General features: G+C 57.5%; 1 protein-coding gene across 1 annotated transcript; it reads right to left on the minus strand.

Moving 5' to 3' along the window:
* Positions 1–9511: 9511 nt before the first annotated feature.
* LOC136496089 (uncharacterized) lies at positions 9512–10075 on the minus strand. Its single transcript, XM_066491807.1, has 2 exons — positions 9875–10075; positions 9512–9637 (listed from the first exon to the last, which is right to left on the minus strand). Exons 1-2 carry the CDS (start codon positions 10073–10075, stop codon positions 9512–9514), a joined length of 327 nt encoding a protein of 108 aa, XP_066347904.1.
* Positions 10076–20288: the final 10213 nt, after the last annotated feature.

The following is a 20288-nucleotide window of genomic DNA, read 5'->3' on the forward strand; positions in this document are numbered from 1 at the left end:
GACTTTTTGTTCGACCCTCGCGCTTCCTTTTCGCTCGGAAGGAGGGGTGGAAGATGCCACGCTACCCTCGGTGGGCGCGAGCGACGGCATTTCCGGTGAGCTGTTATCGGGTAAGTCCGAGTGGAGGCCCGTACCCCGTTCGCTGGGGGTCGGCTAGCGGTCCGGAGACGCGCTCCAAGAGTATCGGAGGGTTTCTCTAGTGGGTGCCGAGGCCGTTCGCTGGGCCTCGGTGGCTCGGTGCCTCCCTACGGTGGGATCCCATTCGGAGACTTCCCTGCCGGTCTCGGACACGACACAGGGCATCCCAAGCGTCTCGCTTGCTTGGGCCTCGGCCTCGCATAGGCTCGCCCGTAGTCGCCCCTGACTCTGTTGTCCTGGGGCGGCTGTCGAAACCCCTGAGGGCCCAGCCTTCGAACCCCTGGACCGTAACGGGCTTGGGTCGCTTGTCTTTATCTCGGGTGCAGGAAGAGCCCCCGAGCCTCCGCACGGAGCGAGAGGGCGGTCAGGGGTCCTCCCGTCTTTTTTGCCCGTCCCCCGCCCGTCCTTTTTGCTCGGACGGGGGGGGGCTGTTTGCCGAGCCCACTCGTGTGCGAGCCTGAGCTGCTGGGTCTCGGCAAAGTTGCAGGAGGGCCCCCGAGTCTCTCGCGCGGAGCGAGAGAGCGGTCAGAGGTCCCCTGGCTTTTGGTTCGCCCCTCGCGTGTGAGGGTCTGACTGCCGAGCCCCCCTTAGGTGCGAGCCTAGGTCGCGGGGTCTCGGCGTCTTTTTGCAGAAGGAGCTCCCTAGCCTCTGCACGGAGCAAGAGGGCCGTCAGGAGTTCTTCTGGCTTTTTGAACGACCCTCGCGCTTCCTTTTCGCTTGGAAGGAGGGTTTGTATTGCCGAGCCCCCTCGTGTGCGAGCCCAAGTCGCTGGGATTCGGCAATGTGTCGCAGGAAGAGTCCCTTAGCCTCTGCACGGAGCAAGAGGGCCGTCAGGGATTCTCCTGACTTTTTGTTCGACCCTCGCGCTTCCTTTTCGCTCGGAAGGAGGGTTTGTATTGCCGAGTCCCCTCGTGTGCGAGCCCAAGTCGCTGGGACTCGGCAATGTTTTGCAGGAAGAGTCCCTTAGCCTCTGCGCGGGGCGAGAGGGCCGTCAGGGATTCTCCTGACTTTTTGTTCGACCCTCGCGCTTCCTTTTCGCTCGGAAGGAGGGGTGGAAGATGCCACGCTACCCTCGGTGGGCGCGAGCGACGGCATTTCCGGTGAGCTATTATCGGGTAAGTCCGAGTGGAGGCCCGTACCCCGTTCGCTGGGGGTCGGCTAGCGGTCCGGAGACGTGCTCCAAGAGTACCGGAGGGTTTCTCTAGTGGGTGCCGAGGCCGTTCGCTGGGCCTCGGTGGCTCGGTGCCTCCCTACGGTGGGATCCCATTCGGAGACTTCCCTGCCGGTCTCGGACACGACACAGGGCATCCCAAGTGTCTCGCTTGCTTGGGCCTCGGCCTCGCATAGGCTCGCCCGTAGTCGCCCCTGACTCTGTTGTCCTGGGGCGGCTGTCGAAACCCCTGAGGGCCCAGCCTTCGAACCCCTGGACCGTAACGGGCTCGGTGCCTGGTTCCTTTGCCTGAAAGGAATCGGGTGGGGGTTACCTCTCTCCCTGCGGTTAGCAACGGCAGGCGCGCCTTTTGAGGCAGCTTTTTCGGGGAGGTGGAACGGCGCCTGCTGCTGCTGCGGTTGGGCGTGACGTGGCGTCAGTCGACGGGACGTAACTGCACGTGCAATTAATGAGGAGGGAGTGGGCGGTAAGACCGGATCTAGATAACCGCGCCGGATTTCCTGGGGGAAACTTCCCCGATTTCGTCGCCCGGTGGTTTCGATTCGTCCCTGCATAAATACGCAAACAGCCTCGCCCTCTCCCTCCTTACCTTTTCCGCGTTCGCTTTTGCTGCCTCCGTGCCGTCGCTGAGAGCATAGAGCACCGGGGAAGAGAAGTGCGAGGGCGAGAGATCGAAAGAGAGAGGGAGAGAGATTACCGCCGTAGCAGCGTCCTCCGCCGCGCAATGGCTGGTGGTCCCGTCATCCTCCCGGCGGATCCCTGGGAGCGGTCCGACGTCACCGAGGAGAAGCTGCAGTCGCTCGTGGAGGCCGGTCTTCTTCGCCCGATCACCGACCCCGACGAGCCGGAGTGGATTGCTCCGGGGGACGAGTCGGAGCCGAGGCCGCGCGACGGTTACGTGGTGAGCTTCGTCGTCTTCCACGAGCGAGGCTTCGGGTCGCCGGCGGATAGCTTCATGCGGGCACTCCCGCACTACTATGGCGTGGAGCTGCACAATTTCAGCCCCAACTCCATCGCGCAGGCGGCCATCTTCGTCGCCGTCTGCGAGGGGTATCTGGGGATCGCTCCCCACTGGGAGTTGTGGCTCCATTTGTTCCGAGCGACGTTCACCTCCAAGCCGGGGGGAACGAGGGGGGCTCGGAAGGCGCAGAGGGCCGGCGGCTGCACCCTCCACGTGCGCCAAGACCGGCAGTCCCTCTACATCCCGGCCCAGCTGTCAACGTCCAACCGTCGTTGGTATGACGGCTGGTTCTACCTCCGCAACGACGGCGGAGGACTTCCCCCTTATACCGGGCGGGTTGTAGAGAGTCAACCGGAGAAATGGGGGTACGGCGTCATCAAGGTCGACCAGCCTAGGCTGGAACCGCTCTTGAGGGCCTTGGGGAAGCTGCGTGACTGCGGCCTTTCGGCGGCCGTGGTCGTGGCGGCCTTTCACCGCCGGAGGGTGTTGCCGCTAACGGCCCGGCGGCGGCGGCTGTTCGAGATGACGCCGAGCGACCCGGTTGCCGGTATCAAGATGTCCGCCTTCGCCCTTACCGATGACGAGACCCTGCGTCGGGTGAGGGAGGCGGTAGACGGGAAGCCGAGGCTCGATGACTTGATGCCGTTCCCGATGCGCCCGTCGCGGGGGTATGTCTCGCTGGTAAGTTGGATGTTGTCGAGGCTTTCGCGTCCTTCTTGTTTTTCGCCTTTTTGGTCTGTTGTCTTACTTCGTCGTTCTCACAGGGGATAAGAGACGTGCGAGGCTCCCCGCCGCCCGTTCCTGAGGACGCCCGGCGGCGATCCGTGAACAGGGCGCGTGCCGAGGAGGAGGAGAAGAAGAAAGATGCCCAGGAGGCGAAGCGCACGAAGAAGATCCTCGCGCGTGAAAAGCTGGACGCCCGTCGCCGGCGCCAGAGGCTCGACGGTCTCCCTTTGGAGCCGTCTCCCTCGTCGTCGGTGTCAGATTCTTCGAGCGACGGCGGTGGGCGCGAGGTGGGGACGGCCTGCCTGGAACACCTCCCCGACATCAGGGAGATGGTTCCCGGGGCGCCGGCAAGGAGCCTGACGCCCCTAGGAGGAGGAGGAGGTGTCCTGGGGCCAGTGGTGGCCCGTCCCGGCACCGAGGCCGGCACACCCGAGGCGCGGGTGTCGGAGGAGCGTGCCGTCGGCCCGATGGGTTCGACGGTGGAGGTTGAGCGGGTGACGGTGGGGGCGACCCCATTATCTCCGCGAAGGGTCGAGGAGGTGCCGGGGTCCGACGGGGACCAGCTGGCGCTGGTGGACACCGAGGCCGCGCTGCTGCCACCACCGCCGCCGTTGCAGAGGAGGCGGACGGTGTCGAAGCGGTTGCATCCCCGTTCGCGGTAAGCGTCTTTCCTGGCGGAGTCCGCTTCTTGTTTGCCCCTTGGTTGCATGCTGACCTTGGGAGTGTCTTTTCTTGCAGCCAGACGCTTCTGGTGGGAGACCCTCCCTTGGCGCCCCGTAAGGCGCTCAAGGTGAACGTTAGCTCTTCCGCCCATCAGGCAGCGGAGGCGCAGGCAGGCGTGCGACGCGGTGCGGCGTCGGGTGAGGCCGTTTCGGAGGAGGCGGCTGCCCAGGAACAGGGGGCCGAGGCGGCCGCGGAGCGAGTGGAGGAGGAGGCTACCCAGGAACAGGGGGCCGAGGCGGCCGCGGAGCGAGTGGAGGAGGAGGCTGCCCAGGAACAGGGGGCCGAGGCGGCCGCGAAGGAGGCTGGGGCGTCTGCCATTGCCGAGGCCACTGAGGGCGAGGCCGGAGCCCCCAAGACCTCCGACGTCAGGGCGGTGGACGCCGAGGCCATCAAGGTAGAGATGGCGGAGGCCAGAGCCCTCGGGTCCGTCGAGACCGAGGTGATGGAGGTGGAGACGGGGCAAATTTTGGCGCCGCCCCTGGTTCAGACAATCTCGTCTGATGATTCCTCCCGAGGGAAGGAGGCGGCGGACGTCGAGGCGGCCAGTACCGCGGAGCAACCAGTCCCAGATCCCGCCGAGGGGAGTTCGGCTCTTGTCCGGCTACGGCCCGAGCCTCGCGGGTGGAACTTCCCGCGTGTTTTCTGGCGGGACCAGGCTGATCCCGAGGGGGAGCCTGTGTTCGCCCTTGAGGACGTCGCCGAGGGGGGGCGTTGGGATACCCTCGAGGAGTATCGCCAATTGGCAGTGCGGTCGCTGCAGACAGCGATGACCATTATGGGTCAGGACTTGCCCGGTGTCACGCGGGTAAGTACTTTCCCCTCTCGTGCCGCGTTGTTTTCTCTCCGAGCCCGCTCGCAGTGTTTTGACGTGTGTTTTTTGTTTTGCCTCCTTAGGAGCTCGAGACCCGATCCCTTGGGAAATCGGTGTTCCTGTGAAATGAGAGGGATATCTGGGACTAGCTCCGGCGCCAGAAGGGCTGGCTTGCCGATGCCCAGGGACTATTGTCGGCGCGGAGTGCGGAAGTGGAGGACCTCCGCCTTCGTTGTGCTGACATTCAGGCGGAGTTGGCCATGGCTAAGGAGCAGTCCGCCCCTCTGGTGGCCAAGATCAAGGAACTGGAGGAGGAGCGAGACTCCTTCAGGCTTCGGGCCCAAGAAGCGACGGCCTCTGCGAAGGCTACAGCCGGGCAGCTGGGTGTGGAGCAGAGCGAGCATCAGGCGACAAAAGTCGCCCTGGCAGAGGCTACCAAGGCGGTCGAGGCCTCTCGGGTCGAGGTCTCAGCCTGGAAGGGCAAGGCCGAGGGTAAGTTCCGCTGAACCATGTTCCTCGTTCCATTTGCTCTTTTTGTCCTGGTTCGCGCTTGACTCCTGACCCCTTGTTGCGACGTAGATCTGGAGAAAGAGGCCTCCTAGGCGGCTGAGGCCTCCGTCGCGGCGCAAGCAGCGCTGGATGTCGAGGTCCGGGAGCACGAGGCGCTGCGCAGCGCTGTCCGGTCTGCCTGCGAGGCTCTGGACGTCGAGGAGGTCCAATCAGCTAGCTCCCTTGGGAGCCGCCTCATCGCGTTGAGCGGCCACGTCCGCGAGAGACTCCGAGGGGCGTTGCACACGGGTGTCAAGCGCGCCCTGGCCGTCGTCTCCTCGCACTACGCCATCAACCTCGAGGCTGTCAGCGACGGCTACGTGTTGCCAGAAGATGACGAGGAGGCTGATGCAGAGGTCGTGAGGCTGTTGGAGGCGGCCGAGGCACCTGGCACCGCGTTGGCCAAGCTGTTCGAAGAAGAGGTGGTCCCTCCCGCGCCAGCCGCCGATCCTTGAGCTTTGACCTGGGCCAAAAGGGGCCATGTAACCGGATCGAGTTAGTTGCCGAATCGTGACGTTTTTTGTGGCCGTCGAGGCCCTTAAAGTATTTGCGTATGTGTGCTTCTTAACCGTTTTCCATTCTATTTCTAAGTTCGTGCCCTCTGTCTCGATCGCGAAGAAATCCCTCGGAACCTAAGCCGTCCTTCGGCGAAGGGTGGTGAGGGAGCTGCCGTAGCCCAGAGGCGTAGGCCGTTCTCACGACCCGGCCGGCCCTTTGGCCTCCAGACAGGCTTTCGGTCTTTGGGTTTCTTGCGAAGGTCCCGTCGGAGCGCGAGAGAGTTTGGCGTGGAAATTTTCGGAAAAACGGTTGAGAAATGGTGTCCGGGACTTAGGGGGGTTCCCCCTTTTTAGCCCCCGAGGGAGGCTCGACTTTGCAGAGGCAGAGCCGAGTCTCCCTTATTGCGTTATAGTGACGTCGAGCCCCTATCGATAGACAACCTCTCTGCAAAGAACTTCCTCGGAACCTAAGCTGTCCTTTGGGCGAAACGGTGGTGAGGGAGCTGCCGTAGCCCAGAGGCATAGGCCGTTCTCACGACTCGGCCGGCCTTTTCGCCCTTGAGACGATCTTTCGGTCCTTGGGTTCTATACAGCCGATTTGTCTATAAGGGGGTTCCTCGAAAGATTATAACAATTAAAGAACGCTTCTTTATTTATTTCGAGGAACAATGTAAACAACGTTTGGAAATTTAAGGGAAGAAACGACGTAGCTGTTCTATGTTCCAAGCGTTGGTGAAGATTTCGCCCTTCTCGTTGGCTAACTTGTAGGTCCCGGGCTTCAGCACTTGAGCGACGATATACGGCCCCTCCCAGGGTGGGGTCAGCTTGTGGCGGCCCTTGTTGCTCTGCCTCAGTCTCAGCACTAGGTCGCCCACCTTCAGGTCCCGGCTTGGGACGCGCCGGGCTTGGTAGCGTCGTAGGGCTTGCTGATACCTGGCTGAGTGTAGTAGCGCGACGTCGCGGGCTTCCTCCAGTTGGTCGAGGGCGTCTTCGCGGGCAGTGCGGTTGCTTTGCTCGTTGTACGCCTGTAGCCTCGGGGAGCCGTATTCTAAGTCAGTGGGGAGGATGGCCTCGGCTCCATAGACCAGGAAGAACGGTGTGAATCCCGTGGCTCGGCTCGGGGTATTTCTTAGGCTCCAGATGACTGACGGGAGTTCGGCAAGCCATTTCTTGCCAAACTTCTTCAACTGGTTGAATATTCTTGGCTTAAGGCCTTGTAGGATCATGCCGTTGGCACGCTCTACTTGGCCATTCGTCCTTGGGTGCCCTACGGCCGCCCAGGCCACCCGGATGTGGTGGTCGTCGCAAAACGTTAGGAACTTGCGCCCGGTGAATTGTGTCCCATTGTCAGTGATGATGGTGTTAGGAACCCCGAACCTGTGGATGATATCCGTAAAGAACAGCACCGCTTGCTCGGATTTGATCTGAGCGATCGGACGAGCCTTGATCCATTTAGAGAATTTGTCGATAGCTACCAGCAGATGGGTATAGCCCCCGGGTGCCTTCTGCAGAGGCCCAACCAGGTCCAGTCCCCACACAGCGAATGGCCATGTGATGGGGATGGTTTGGAGGGCTTGGGCCGGGAGGTGCGTCTGTCGAGCATAGTACTGGCATCCCTCGCAGGTGCGTACTAGCTTTGTGGCGTCGGCCACCGCTGTTGGCCAATAGAAACCTTGGCGGAAGGCGTTACCTACGAGCGTCCGAGGCGCCGCGTGGTGCCCGCAGACTCCCGCGTGTAAGTCCTGAAGTAAGGATTGGCCAGCCTCGGTGGTGATGCATCGTTGGAGAATACCAGATGGGCTGCGCCTATATGACTCGCCGTTGCAGAGGACGTAAGTCTTGGCGCGTCGCGCAAGCCGTCGGGCTTCGGTTCTGTCAGCAGGAAGCTCTCCTCGGACGAGGCGATCAAGGAGAGGGACTCGCCAGTCCGTTCCTTGGTCGATCTTGGGAGGCTCTTCGTTAATCGCCATCGCCTCGGGCTCGGCTGGCGGGGTCTCGGCAGCAGAGGGGGCCTCGAGCCCTGCGGTGGGCTCGGCCGATGGGTCCTCTTCCGTCGCCGAGGCGTAGTCGACGGACGGCTTGTGGAGGTCTCTGGCGAAGACGTTCGGAGGGGCCGGGGTCCGTGCCGACGCCATCTTTGCCAGTTCGTCCACGGCCTCGTTGAACTTTCGTGCAACGTGGTTGAGTTCGAGACCGTCGAACTTGTTCTCCAGACGACGTACCATCGCGCAGTACGCCTTCATTTTGGGGTCGTGGCAGCTTGACTCTTTCATCACCTGATCGACGACGAGCTGCGAATCACCCCGTACGTCGAGACGTCGTACTCCAAGTTCAATGGCGATTTGCAGGCCGTTGACGAGGGCCTCGTATTCGGCGACATTGTTGGAGGCGGCGAAGTGAAGCCGGATCATGTAGCGCATGTGTATTCCGAGGGGCGAGACCAGGAGCAGGCCCGCGCCGGCCCTAGTCTTCATCAGAGACCCGTCGAAGTACATGGTCCAGCATTCTGATTGGATTTGAACGGGTGGCAGCTGTGTGTCGGTCCACTCGGCTACAAAGTCGGCCAGGACCTATGATTTGATCGCTTTCCGAGGCGCGAAAGACAAGGTCTCCCCCATGAGTTCGACAGCCCATTTGGCTATTCTACCCGAGGCCTCCCGGTTTTGGATTATCTCTCCCAGAGGAAAAGACGACACCACAGCCACCGGGTGGGACTCGAAGTAGTGACGCAGCTTGCGTCGAGCCAAGACTATGGCGTAAACTAACTTCTGGATGTGCGGGTAACGTGTCTTAGTCTCGGAGAGCACTTCGCTGATGAAGTAGACAGGTCGCTGGATGGGCAGAGCGTGTCCCTTCTCCTGCCTCTCGACGACTACGGCCGCGCTGACCACTTGGGTCGTCGCGGCGACGTAGAGTAAGAGGTGTTCGCCCTCGGTGGGCGGAACCAGGACGGGGGGGTTGGTGAGCAGTGCTTTGAGCCTGGCGAGGGCTTCCTCGGCCTCGGCGGTCCAAGAAAAGCGCTCGGCCTTTCTCAAAAGGCGGTACAGGGGCAGGCCTTTTTCGCCGAGGCGGGAGATGAAGCGGCTCAGGGCCGCAAGGCATCCCATGACCCTCTGCACGCCTTTGAGGTCTCGGATCGGGCCCATGTTGGTCACGGCCGAGACCTTCTCCGGGTTGGCCTCGATCCCACGTTCCGAGACTATGAATCCTAAGAGCATGCCTCGGGGGACCCCGAAGACACACTTCTCGGGGTTGAGCTTGATGTCCTTCTTTCTGAGACATGTGAAGGCAACCTCCAGGTCGCCGACGAGATCGCCGGCCTTCCTGGACTTGACTACGATGTCATCCACATAGGCCTCAACGGTTCGTCCGATATGTTCGCCAAAGACTTGGATCATGCACCGTTGGTAAGTGGCCCCTATGTTCCTGAGGCCAAACGGCATGGTTACGTAGCAGTACATGCCGAATGGAGTGATGAAAGAAGTCGCGAGCTGGTCGGACTCTTTCATCTTGATTTGGTGGTAACCGGAATACGCATCAAGGAAGGAGAGGGTTTCGCATCCTGCAGTGGAGTCGATGATTTGGTCAATTCGTGGTAGTGGGAATGGGACTTTCGGGCATGCTTTATTTAGACCAGTGTAGTCCACGCACATCCTCCACTTGCCACTTTTCTTCCTGACTAGTACAGGGTTAGCCAACCACTCTGGATGGGATACTTCCTTGATGAACCCGGCTGCCACGAGCTTCTGTACTTCTTCGCCGATGGCCCTGCGCTTCTCCTCGTCAAACCGGCGCAGGCGCTGCTTTGCCGGCCTGGAGCCTGGCCGGATATCTAAGGCGTGCTCGGCGACCTCCCTTGGTATGCCTGGCATGTCCGAGGGACTCCATGCGAACATATCGACGTTCGCACGGAGAAAGTCGACGAGCATGGCCTCCTATTTGCTGTCGAGGGTGGCGCTGATCTTCAGTCCTCGGCCGTCAGGGACGGCGGGGTCGACGGGGACGAGCTTGACAGCCTCCGCGGGCTCGAAGGCCCCGGCGCGCCGCTTGGCGTCGGGAACCTCGCCACCAAGCTGGACGAGATCGGCGATGAGGGTCTCAGCCTCCACGATGGCCTCGGCGTACTCGATGCACTCGACGTCGCAGTCGTATGCGTGCTCGTATGTGGACTCGATGGTGATGATGCCGTTGGGGCCTGGCATCTTGAGCTTGAGGTAGGTGTAGTTGGGGATCGCCATGAACTTGGCGTAGCACGGGCGCCCTAGGATGGCGTGGTAAGCCCCCTTGAATTCAACTACCTCGAAGGTGAGGGCTTCCTTACGGTAGTTCGATGGGGTGCCAAAGCAGACGGGTAAGTCGATGCGTCCGAGGGGTCGTGTGCGCTTCCCTGGCACGACGCCGTGGAAGGGCGCGGAACCACCCCGAAGCCGTGATTGGTCGAGCTCCAGGAGCTCCAGAGTGTTGGCGTAGAGGATGTTGAGGCCGCTGCCTCCGTCCATGAGTACTTTGGTGAGCCGGGTGTTGCCGATGATCGGGTCGACGACCAGCGGGTACTGCCCAGGGTTTGGAACGTAATCAGGGTGGTCATCCCGGTCAAAGGTGATTGCTTCCCGAGACCAATCGAGGTACCGGGGGGTGGCTACCCTGACCGAGAAGACCTCCCGGCGTTCCCTCTTTCGCTGGCGCGCCGTGAGGCATGCCGAGGGTCCGCCAAAGATCATGAAAGCGTTGCGTACCTCAGGAAACCCATCATCTTTATCACCGTCCCTTTCGCCGGCGCCCCTTTTCCTGGCCTCATCGTCGTCGGGGAGCCCGAGCCTGGCGTAGTAACGCCGGAGCATGGTGCATTCCTCGAGGGCATGCTTCACCGGGCCTTGATGGTAAGGACAGGGCTTCTTTAGCATGTCGTCAAATAGCCCGGGGCCGCGGGGGCCTCGGGGATTCCTGCGATCTGTTGTGGCGACGTGAACGGCCTCGAGGACCTCCTGCTTCCCCGGGCGGCCCTTCTTCTTTCTCTTAGGGACGCGGGTGGGCGAGGCCTCGGGGGCCTCGTCCTTCTGCTTCCCCCTGGCGTCGTTGTTGGGGAAGATGGCCCCCACCGCCTCTTCGCCCGAGGCGAAGTTGGTGGCGATGTCGAGGAGCGCGGCGGCAGAGCGCGGGACGTTGCGCCCTAACTCTCGGACCAAGTCCCGACAAGTGGTGCCGGAGAGGAAAGCCTGGACGATCTCCGAGTCACCGACGCTGGGTAGCTCGGTGCACTGTTTGGAGAAGCGCCGGATGAAGTCTCGGAGAGACTCGTCCGGCTTCTGGCGGCAGTTCTTGAGATCCCAGGAATTCCCAGGGCGCACGTAAGTGCCCTGGAAGTTCCCGACGAAGATCCTAACCAAGTCGCGCCAGTCGTGGATTTGCGAGGGGGGGAGATGCTCAAGCCAGGCTCGCGCCGAGTCCGTCAAGAGTAAAGGGAGATTGCGGATGATGAGCAGATCATCGTCCGCGCCACCCAGCTGACAAGCCAGGCGATAATCGGCTAGCCATAGCTCAGGGTTCGTCTCGCCACTATACTTGGTGAGGTTGGCCGGCTGTCGGAACCGGGCGGGGAAAGGAGCAACGCGGATGGCCCTGCTGAAGACCCGAGGTCCTGGCGGCTCAGGGGAGGGGCTGCGGTCCTCACCACTGTCGTAGCGACCGCCTCGGTGCGGGTGGTAGCCTTGGGCGGCTCCGTCGTCGTGGCGCTGTCGCCTGCCAACTACCTCGTGGTCGCCTTGTACCTCGCGTTGGTGTCCAGGTCGGTCGCGCACCGAGGGGGCCCTGTTGACCGTCGGCGCGCGAGCGGGCTCGGGACGGATCGAGGCATCCTGGCCTTGGCGAGGTCGTGCCGTGGGTTGCTCCGAAGTGCCTCCGCGCCGGCGTGAGGTGGAACTTTCGGCCTGCTGCACTGCTGCGGTCTCGAGGAGGTCGCGGAGCTCTCCGCGGACCCGTCGCCCTTCAGTGGTGGAGGGCTCGGGCATCGCTCGGATCAGCATCGCAGCAGCTGCGACATTCTGGCTAGCGCGGTTAAAGATTGGGGGTGGCTCTCCGCCCTCGTTGTCGTTGATGCGGTGATGAACGTCGCGGGCCCGCCCTCAGGCTCCTCCGCCCTCACCGCGCCCTCGCTGCTCCTGCTCGAGAGTGTCCCGGAGCTGTTGCAGAAGGAGTCGGTCCTGTTCGACCTTGGCCTGAAGCTCGCGGAGCTGCTCCAGGTCTGGGCGACGATGCCCCCCGTGGACGAGATTCTCGTTCCGTGCTGCCGGGGCTGCGAGACGCGGAGGCGTGGCACCACCCGTCCCCGCCCGGGGCGGTGAACGAGTGCCTGTCCCTTCTTCCTCTTCGCCCACCGTTGGCATCCCGAGCCCGACGTGGAAGCACTCACGGGATGGATCGTAAGTCCCTTCGTCGTCGGAGTCAGAATAGCCGAGGCAGTAGTCGCTTGCGGCCAAGAATTGGCGTAAAGCCCCAGGGTTGTGGAGTTCGGAGAAATCCACCCCGGGCCACGCCTCGTCCTCGTCCGGGGGGTCGGAGTGGGTGCTCAGGTCGAGAGCGAAGCGCTGGCGGCGTTCCGAGGGGTGCTCGTGAGCGGCAGCGTAAGCGTAGGCGTAGGAGGTGGCGGCATTTCTCAACCCAAAGGGGTATGGGAACGGGGCCGTCTCTAGATTCTGCCCCGCCGGGGTCGGTTCTTCAGGGAGTGGCGGAGCGGGGTTAGATGACTGGGCATCGTCGTAAGCCCCCGGCGATTTTCCTTTGTCCAGGCTCAGGTCAGACAGGTCCCCAGTCAGGGACCCCGTACCAACAGCTGGTCGCAGGATATCGGCGGGGAGTGTCGTGCTGCCCCGGGCTCGCGTAGCGTCGGGGTGGCCTTGCTCACGCCGTGCCCGGCGAGCGTGGCGAGAGCGGCCGCCCGGACGCCGCCTACGCCTGGGCTGCTGGGGCGTGACTTCGTCGTCGGACGGTGGGGTTCGAGGAGCGAGGAGCACCATGTCGTACTCATGCCCTAGAGACATGAACTCTAGGCTCCCGAACCAAACTATGGTGCCGAGGCGCAATGGTCGTATGTGGTCTGCCATCCGGAACTTGCTAGGATGACGAAGCTGACACGTAGAGGCCCCTACCTGGCGTGCCAACTGTCGGTGTTTTGGAACCGGGGGTCCCTCAACCAACGAGTGAATTTGTACTGCGTGTCCCTAATCCCGGGTGGTGATGCAAAGAGACACAAGGTTTATACTGGTTCGGGCAGTCGAGGCCCTATGTCCAGTCTGGGAGATTGATCTTGTATTCCTTGCACCGGAGTGCTCGTGGTAGGGGGTTACAAGCTGAGTGAGAGAGGGAGCTAGCCCCAGGTCTCGGCGAGGGTGGTGCAAACTGCTTGGGACGTTGCTCCCAAGCAGCGTGGAAGTGCGTGATTCTATCGGTGTGTTTTTCCTTGCCCCCCCCAGAAATGGCCCTGGCTACCTCCTTTTATAGTTACAAGGAGGAAGCGAGAGGTACATGAGAAGGCTACTATTTGCTGACGTATTCCGCTCCCTGAAGCAGTATGGCGTCGTGGGAGTTCCAGTCGATGTCTAGTCGGTATGGTCTTCAAGGCTGACGACATGCTGCGCTCTTGTACTTTTGTTGACTTGGTGAAATGCCGAGGCCTGGTGGCTGCTGTAGTAGGCTGTGTCGAGACCTATCGCGCTGAGGCCGAGACCCACTGTGCTGAGGCCTGCTGTGCCGAGGCCTTTAGCGGGTGGCAATGTGAGGTCTGGGCGGCCATCGTCGATAGTTGATTTGGGCGGAACAGTGCCGAACATGCGTCTACAGGATACGGTGCCCTGTATCGTCAGTAAGGGATGGTAAAAAGGCGATCTGACCGTTGTCCTGTCGCGGCATACTGCCGATCGTGGCTTTCGTAGTGAGGGCAGCTGGGTGCATTAATTGGATGCGATAGCCTGCCAGAGTGACTTTTGAGGTGGAGGTGACGAGATTGCGGGACGAGCCCAGCCTCGGGCGAGGCGGAGCATGGCCAGTTCGCCCGAGGCCCTACCGGGAGTCTCGGGCGAGGCGGAATCCGAGGCTCATCGGGGGTCTCGAGCGGGGCGGAGCGGTCGGTTCGCTGGCCCCGAGGTCACAGGAACCCGGTTCTGACTCCCCACGTCGTGTCCGTCCTTGGTGCAGGAGTTTAGGCAGCACAGTAGCCGGTAACCTTTGCACAGTCCCGTCGTGGATGGCAGGGTGCTGACGTGACGGACGTCTGGTCAGTGACATGCTGGTCGTACTCGGTCTTGTGCGTTGTGGGGCTCCAGTACGGCTTGATGCAGGACATGGCGGGCGACGTGCGGGTTGCCGTGTAATGACGTCGTAGGGGGCGGCGGCTATACCGAGGCCGAGCCATCGCGAGGGGCTCGGTGGTCGTGGACCCTCAGGCTGCCGAGCCCGTGAAGCAAACTGTCGAGGTCCTTGGGGGGAGTTATTGGCCTTGGGTACTGATTCCGAGGCTACAGTAGCCCAGATGTGGCTCCCCACGCTGCATTGTCCTCGGTGCAGGAGTTGGCAGCATAGTGAGGCATGGGCGTCTCGGTGGTTAGTATAGTGGCGGGTAACCCCTGCCCAGTCCTGCCTCCTGTCCCATTGGCCATTCTGCTGTACTGTGCCGGGCGTGCGGCTATTGTCAGGGGCAGCAGTTGGCTGAGTTGTCGTGACACGACGTTTTGCCAGAGGGACGGGAGAAGGAAGAGGTGGCGGAGTGCTGCCGAGTCCGCCTTGCGCGAGACAGAGGGTCGGTGGCCCGGCCGAGGCCTTTGACGGGGAATCGGCCGAGGCCCGTGGTGAGGGGCCTCGGGCGAAGCGGAGGGTCGACCGAGGCTCGCGGCGATGGGGCCTCGGGCGAGTCGGACAATTGGCCGAGGCCAGCAGCGTTTAGCTGGTTTCGATCTTTATGAAGTCTAAGCAGTCGTTTTTTGGATCTTGCTTAGGGTACCCCTTCTCACGGTATCTGACACCATTAGTCCCGCGCTATGGCAGAACCACCTAATCTAATACCTTCCAGGAGTGCTTGTCTTCCATTAGACGCTAAGCACCCAAAGAAGAACACTAAATTACTCAGTTCCGTCGGGCACACCCTAGGGGAGAACATGAAAATCCACATTTTTGTCATCAGGATCACAAATGAGAGAATAAAGCTTACATCATTCTTAACCATTTCTTACATCACTTTTAATACAACATCCGAGTATACTATTTATTACTATAACAGCAGAATAAAATCATATTATTAGAGTTATGAATAATTTAATTGAACAGTGGAATATAAACATGTGATCAGAATTACAGCAGAAATGAATATCTAATCATGACATGATGAAATATTGATATATAACCTATGGCAACAGATTATGAAACTTTTATTTATAAAAGTATTTGGTGAGAGTTATAAATAACAACTATGATCGCAGCGTAAAGAAATCCTTGCTGAGCCCTCTAGGAGGTATCCACACACAAGGGTCAGCTCTAGCATCCACCTGTCATCTACAATAGGGGGAATAAAACCCTGAGTACTAAATTGTACTCAGCAAGACTTACCTGATAGGAGGAAAGAAAAGACTCTAATGATATGCAAGGCTATCTGGCTTGTGCGTTTATTGCATTTGCAGGAAGCATTACTAAGCGTGCGTCCTTATATTCAATTTTTATTAATAGCTGCATTGGTTCATTAACTAACCATTCTATGTAAGCACCTGTGCTACTTTCAAGCAGGTGGTAAGCAATAAGACGTCCTTTTTCCATCTTTCATCTTTCAGTTCTTACTATGGTGCTAGACATAAGACAAGACGTACCGGATTGCCCGACGATTTGCAAATCAATGCCCTTAGCTAGGTACCCCAAAAACACACGCCCTGCTTGTACCCAAGGCACAAGCAGGACCAACCCATCACTCTCCTATCCTGGGTGTCTAGGTCCCTTCCAAATTGGGACTTCAAGCTCCCGCCCTTGAGTCCCGGACTCAGGGCGGTGCAAGGACCTCCTCCACCAAAATAAAACCATGATAGTCAGTCCAGAAAGAGCCAGATCTACGACAAGAGAGCAACAAGTCTTCTAAGCGCCCATACCCAAGTATGTGCTTGGGATAATAAGTATATGACTTGCCTCGATGGCTTATGCAACGACCGGTCCTTAACCAACACAGATAGGGAAAACAATATAACCAAGCCATGCCCTGTGTCCACAGTGACATAACCTCTTACACCCACCAATACCTAAACCATATCCCTGCTCGATCACTATTTTTCCTTCCCACCATTTATATTTTCCAAGTGATAATAACACAATAATATATTTTCTATCTCTCACGAGTGACAGGCAATCACTCGACTTCTACTGGAGTCCTGTAGCATAGCAATCTACACGATCCTGTCATACTAGTAAGACTCATAGGATAAAGATATATATATATGCAAGTGGGTTTCATTCAAGTCCTTAAAACTTAATGCACAAATATAATTTGAACTGCAGAAAAGTAGGGGTTATGTACCGGGGCTTTCCTAGGTAAGATATATATTAAAAAGTTAATATCTGCATCGTCAGATCATCCACCATCAATTGAATAGAAAGCCCATTGCATCATATCCTGGATAGAATACCATCTGCAGATTCCCGATCATCCTTCAATTGATCCATTGATCCATCATCGTACCTATATGATATGCATTGACGCAAATGCATAGATATAAATAATCAACGATAGCCGAATACTTAGAAACCCGATCATGCCGCACTAAGCTAACGAGCTAGTTCTAACGATGTCCATACTTAGGCTACATATACACATTATCGGATAAGGCGTTATTTCCCAATAATTATTTTAGTTGTATAAACCAAGGTTATTTCTTTATTTTATTCTATCAATTTAATCTTTATTCGCAATAGGACATCATTATCTATTTAGCAAACTAATTATTCTAGAGCTACAAAAATTACAGTGAGGACCTAATATTGCTAGGAGCGTAATGTATAAATTTCAGATCCAACACTATTACCAATTTACCATAACAATTCCCATAAGTTATCTTTTTACAATATTAAGTACCCTAAATTAATTATATAGCTTTCAAGAATATTATCAAACTATGTGAACAAAATATACTAACAGGTAGATCATGATTTTAAAGACTCAACAAAACTAGTTACATAGTTTTTGGACAACTACTCATATTTATATTGCTTTCACAAGTTGCAGCCATTTTAAACAAAACTAGAAAAAGAAAAGAGGCACTTGGGCCGACTTCGGGCAGCGCAGCCCACGTGGGCAGCCAAAAGGCCCAGGCACGCGCGGCACAGGTATCCAGGCCGGCGGCCTACCAGTGCACACGCTGTGGCCCAAACGTGATGTAGTAATGGACATGGCCCACCGTGGCACGAATAGCCCAGACATGGGTGGCACCAGGCCGGCCCAAGCGGTGGCGAACGGCCAGCGGAGCAGACGACGGCCCATCAAATCTCGACAATAGCACGGGCAGCCCAGCAAGGCATGGTAGCTAGCAACAGGCCAGCCCAGCGCGTTGCCTGCCCAAACCAGCCAGCGATTATGCAAAAACATCCCTACGTTTACCTCTATTCCACTCAAGATCGACAGGCACTATTTAAATGAGACACGTATTTCGCAGTAAAGACCCTGTATAAAACATCTTCTTGGACTCATACGCTTGTCTTCATCCTCCAAACCAGAGCAAGCACCGATCGACGATGGGAGCGGCATGATGGGGCCGGAGAAGGCACGACGGCGGTGGACCACCCGCCGGTGAGCCGCATGAGGACCCGCTCGTCCCCGGGTTGGCCGCGGCAAGAGCTGAGCTGGCCCCCGGAAGCTAGCCCGCACAAACCAAGGAGGTGGGCACACCAGCTGTGGCGGTGCCAACCAGGCGGGTGGCAAGGTGCTACGGGTACCTAGGAAGGAGGGCGTACGGCACATGGCGTGACCCCGAGCGCCTCTGGGTGGCTGTGGGCATGCCGGGCTATGACATCGGCGGTGGCCAGTGGAGATGCAGCGACAGCAGGTGCGAGACGCTGCAACTGCGGGCGTGACCACGACGAGACATGGCGCGAGCACCGGGCACACCTGCGCGCGATGGCTGGCAACAGGTAGGACCCACCTTCGGCACCGAGCAGGCCCGGCACCATGGCCTAGCGCTGCGGGCTACAGCACCCATGCGGGAGAGGGAGCGAAGAGCCACGCTATGGCTCGGTGCGTGGAGGAGCTATGGGTCCACACGGGAAGGAAGAGGAGGGTGATGCTGTAGTGCGACTCCACGATGGGTATGGCCCTAGGCGGTTGCTGCAGGGCAACGAGCGGGTTGCGTCCTACCGTGTGTGAGGTGAGGTGGTGCAGAGCCACGCGAGGGTTCGGAAGAGGGAGGAGAACGATGACACGGCCCTAGCTGGTGCTATGGCACCCGGGGCGCGATAGTAGCGGACCGAGGGGCACGTGTGGGGGAATGGCTAGCATCGGGCGGGGAGGAAAACATAGGAGCAGGGGCGCTTCTTCCCACAGCAGTAGAAAAAGGAGGGGAAAAACAATGTGACTAGATGAGACGCAGTAGGGCAGCGCAGTGACAAGCCGAGGCAGGCAATCAGAGATAGGTTAGGCATGACATGACTCGGCCCACAAAAATAAGTAGGGCAGAGGCATACAGAGGCCATAGGAAAAACAAGGAGACACGTAGGATGCTAAACATTTCAAACACGACGAGGGGAGCAGGACGGGATGACACGGCAAGACATGGCCGAATGGATAGACCGGAGTTGAGACGCCTCCTACATGGCGGTAGAAAAGAAGGCATGGGAAGCAGCATGAGGGAGGGATAGCTAGAACACAGCGCAGACCAAGAAGACTCAACCTGGCAGGACGCGAAGGCAGACCACGGCATGGCGACAAAGACAATAACGCGACGAGACAACGGAGGCAGACTACGGTATGGCTCCGTCGGCGATATCTAGCGACGCGGATTTGAACAACGATTTGTTTATAAAAATTGTTTTTCACGCTTAATCAAATAAACAAGCCATTCACCCTTTATTTGCTATCAGACCCACATAAGTCAAATTTTAAAATCCGAGAAAAATCATTTTAGAATTTTTTTCTTAGGCCTAAATTGCGGTGCTAAACAAGCTCGTAACACTAGGGGTGTTACATGCGCCAGCGCCCACAACGCTGTCCATCGTCCCATGTCGGAGCACCGTGCTGTCCGTGCCCTCATTCCTCGTCCACGACACCGATCATGCCCCTCCTCCTCCACACCTACACTCCCACCGCCGAGGCCTTCAAGAGCGCATGGACAGCTGCTTCCCCACCCCCCATGGTGAGTGCGTGGCTTACTGCCCGCTATGTGTTCGATGAAATGCCCCATGGTGAGTGTGTGGTGGCGGCGGCCAGGTTTGGTAGGTCCTCTCCTACATTGACTTGTGATCCATGTGGCATTTGGCGTGTTGGGGCCAATGGGACTTTAGGGGTGGGCATTGGGAGGTTTTTAAGGCAAAATGATAGTATCATGGTTTACTAGTGTGGAATTGAGCATGCCGGTGTGATCTATTTATCTGTACTACTGACCTCAGTATACATCGTTATAATTTTGGCAATGTCACTCTCATTGCTATTTTTTGTTAGCTCTGTTTAGTTTGTTAGTAATGAGCTACTGAACGAGCACTATAGCTATAGCTAGTGGTGTAGCGACTGTAACCTGTTTGTAGTTGAAGTAAATTTGGATGCATTAGAAAAGTTTGAGTTTAGAACGGCAGGGGCCAAAAAATGCTTAGAAAGTCCTACAAAGTATGGAAATGTCAATCTTGTATAAAATTATCTGGAAGCTTGATCAATACCTTTAAGCCTGCTTTGCTAGTATTAAATTTTTTTGAGAGCCAACTTATGAGAAGAACTGCAGTTATTTAGCGGGGAAAAATGTTAGGCCAATCCAATGCAGGAGTACTAACAAAAGTACCCAATGTGGTTAAACTCTGTACATCCACTGTCATATACTTATAATCATGTTGTATAATTTATCATTCAGATATGAGGGTTCAATAAGATGGCATAATTACTATGCACATAAACATCGTTCTTATTGTGGTATTGCAATGTTTAAGAGTGCTAGTTTTTGCTTGGCAACATAACTTGATGGTGTGATCTAGCCTTTAGGAAGCAACTATTTAAATTGGCCATGTTGAGTGGTATGTGTTTGGTATTTGGTAACTCCACTTTTAGTGTGATATTTACTGGAACTATGGTAGCATGGTCCACTCCATGGTTCCTATATAATTTTGGTATTGTGCATCAGTATACAACCTATAAAGGCTTACAATTAGAATGAGCTTAACCAGATGTTGGTATCTGCATTTATGCTTGCATTTAGTAGCCTACCATGATTCCATTGTTAGAAATCATACTTAATTATATTGGTGGGTGAATCATTATTGGTCATATATGATCTCTAATTTTTTCAGTGGTTGCTAACTTGCTACAACAGTGGACTCTTATGTTCATGAATCATGTTCTGTGTTGAATGTTGGCATTTTAAACAACTGTTTTAACTTTTTAGACGAGAAAGTCTTTGTTACAACAACAACAACAAAGCATTTAAGTCCCAAACAAGTTGGGGTAGGCTAGAGTTGAAACCCAGTAGAAGCAATCAAGGTTCAGGCATGTGACTA

This window comes from Miscanthus floridulus, chromosome 12, assembly GCF_019320115.1.
Source record: "Miscanthus floridulus cultivar M001 chromosome 12, ASM1932011v1, whole genome shotgun sequence".
Classification (NCBI taxonomy): domain Eukaryota; kingdom Viridiplantae; phylum Streptophyta; class Magnoliopsida; order Poales; family Poaceae; genus Miscanthus; species Miscanthus floridulus.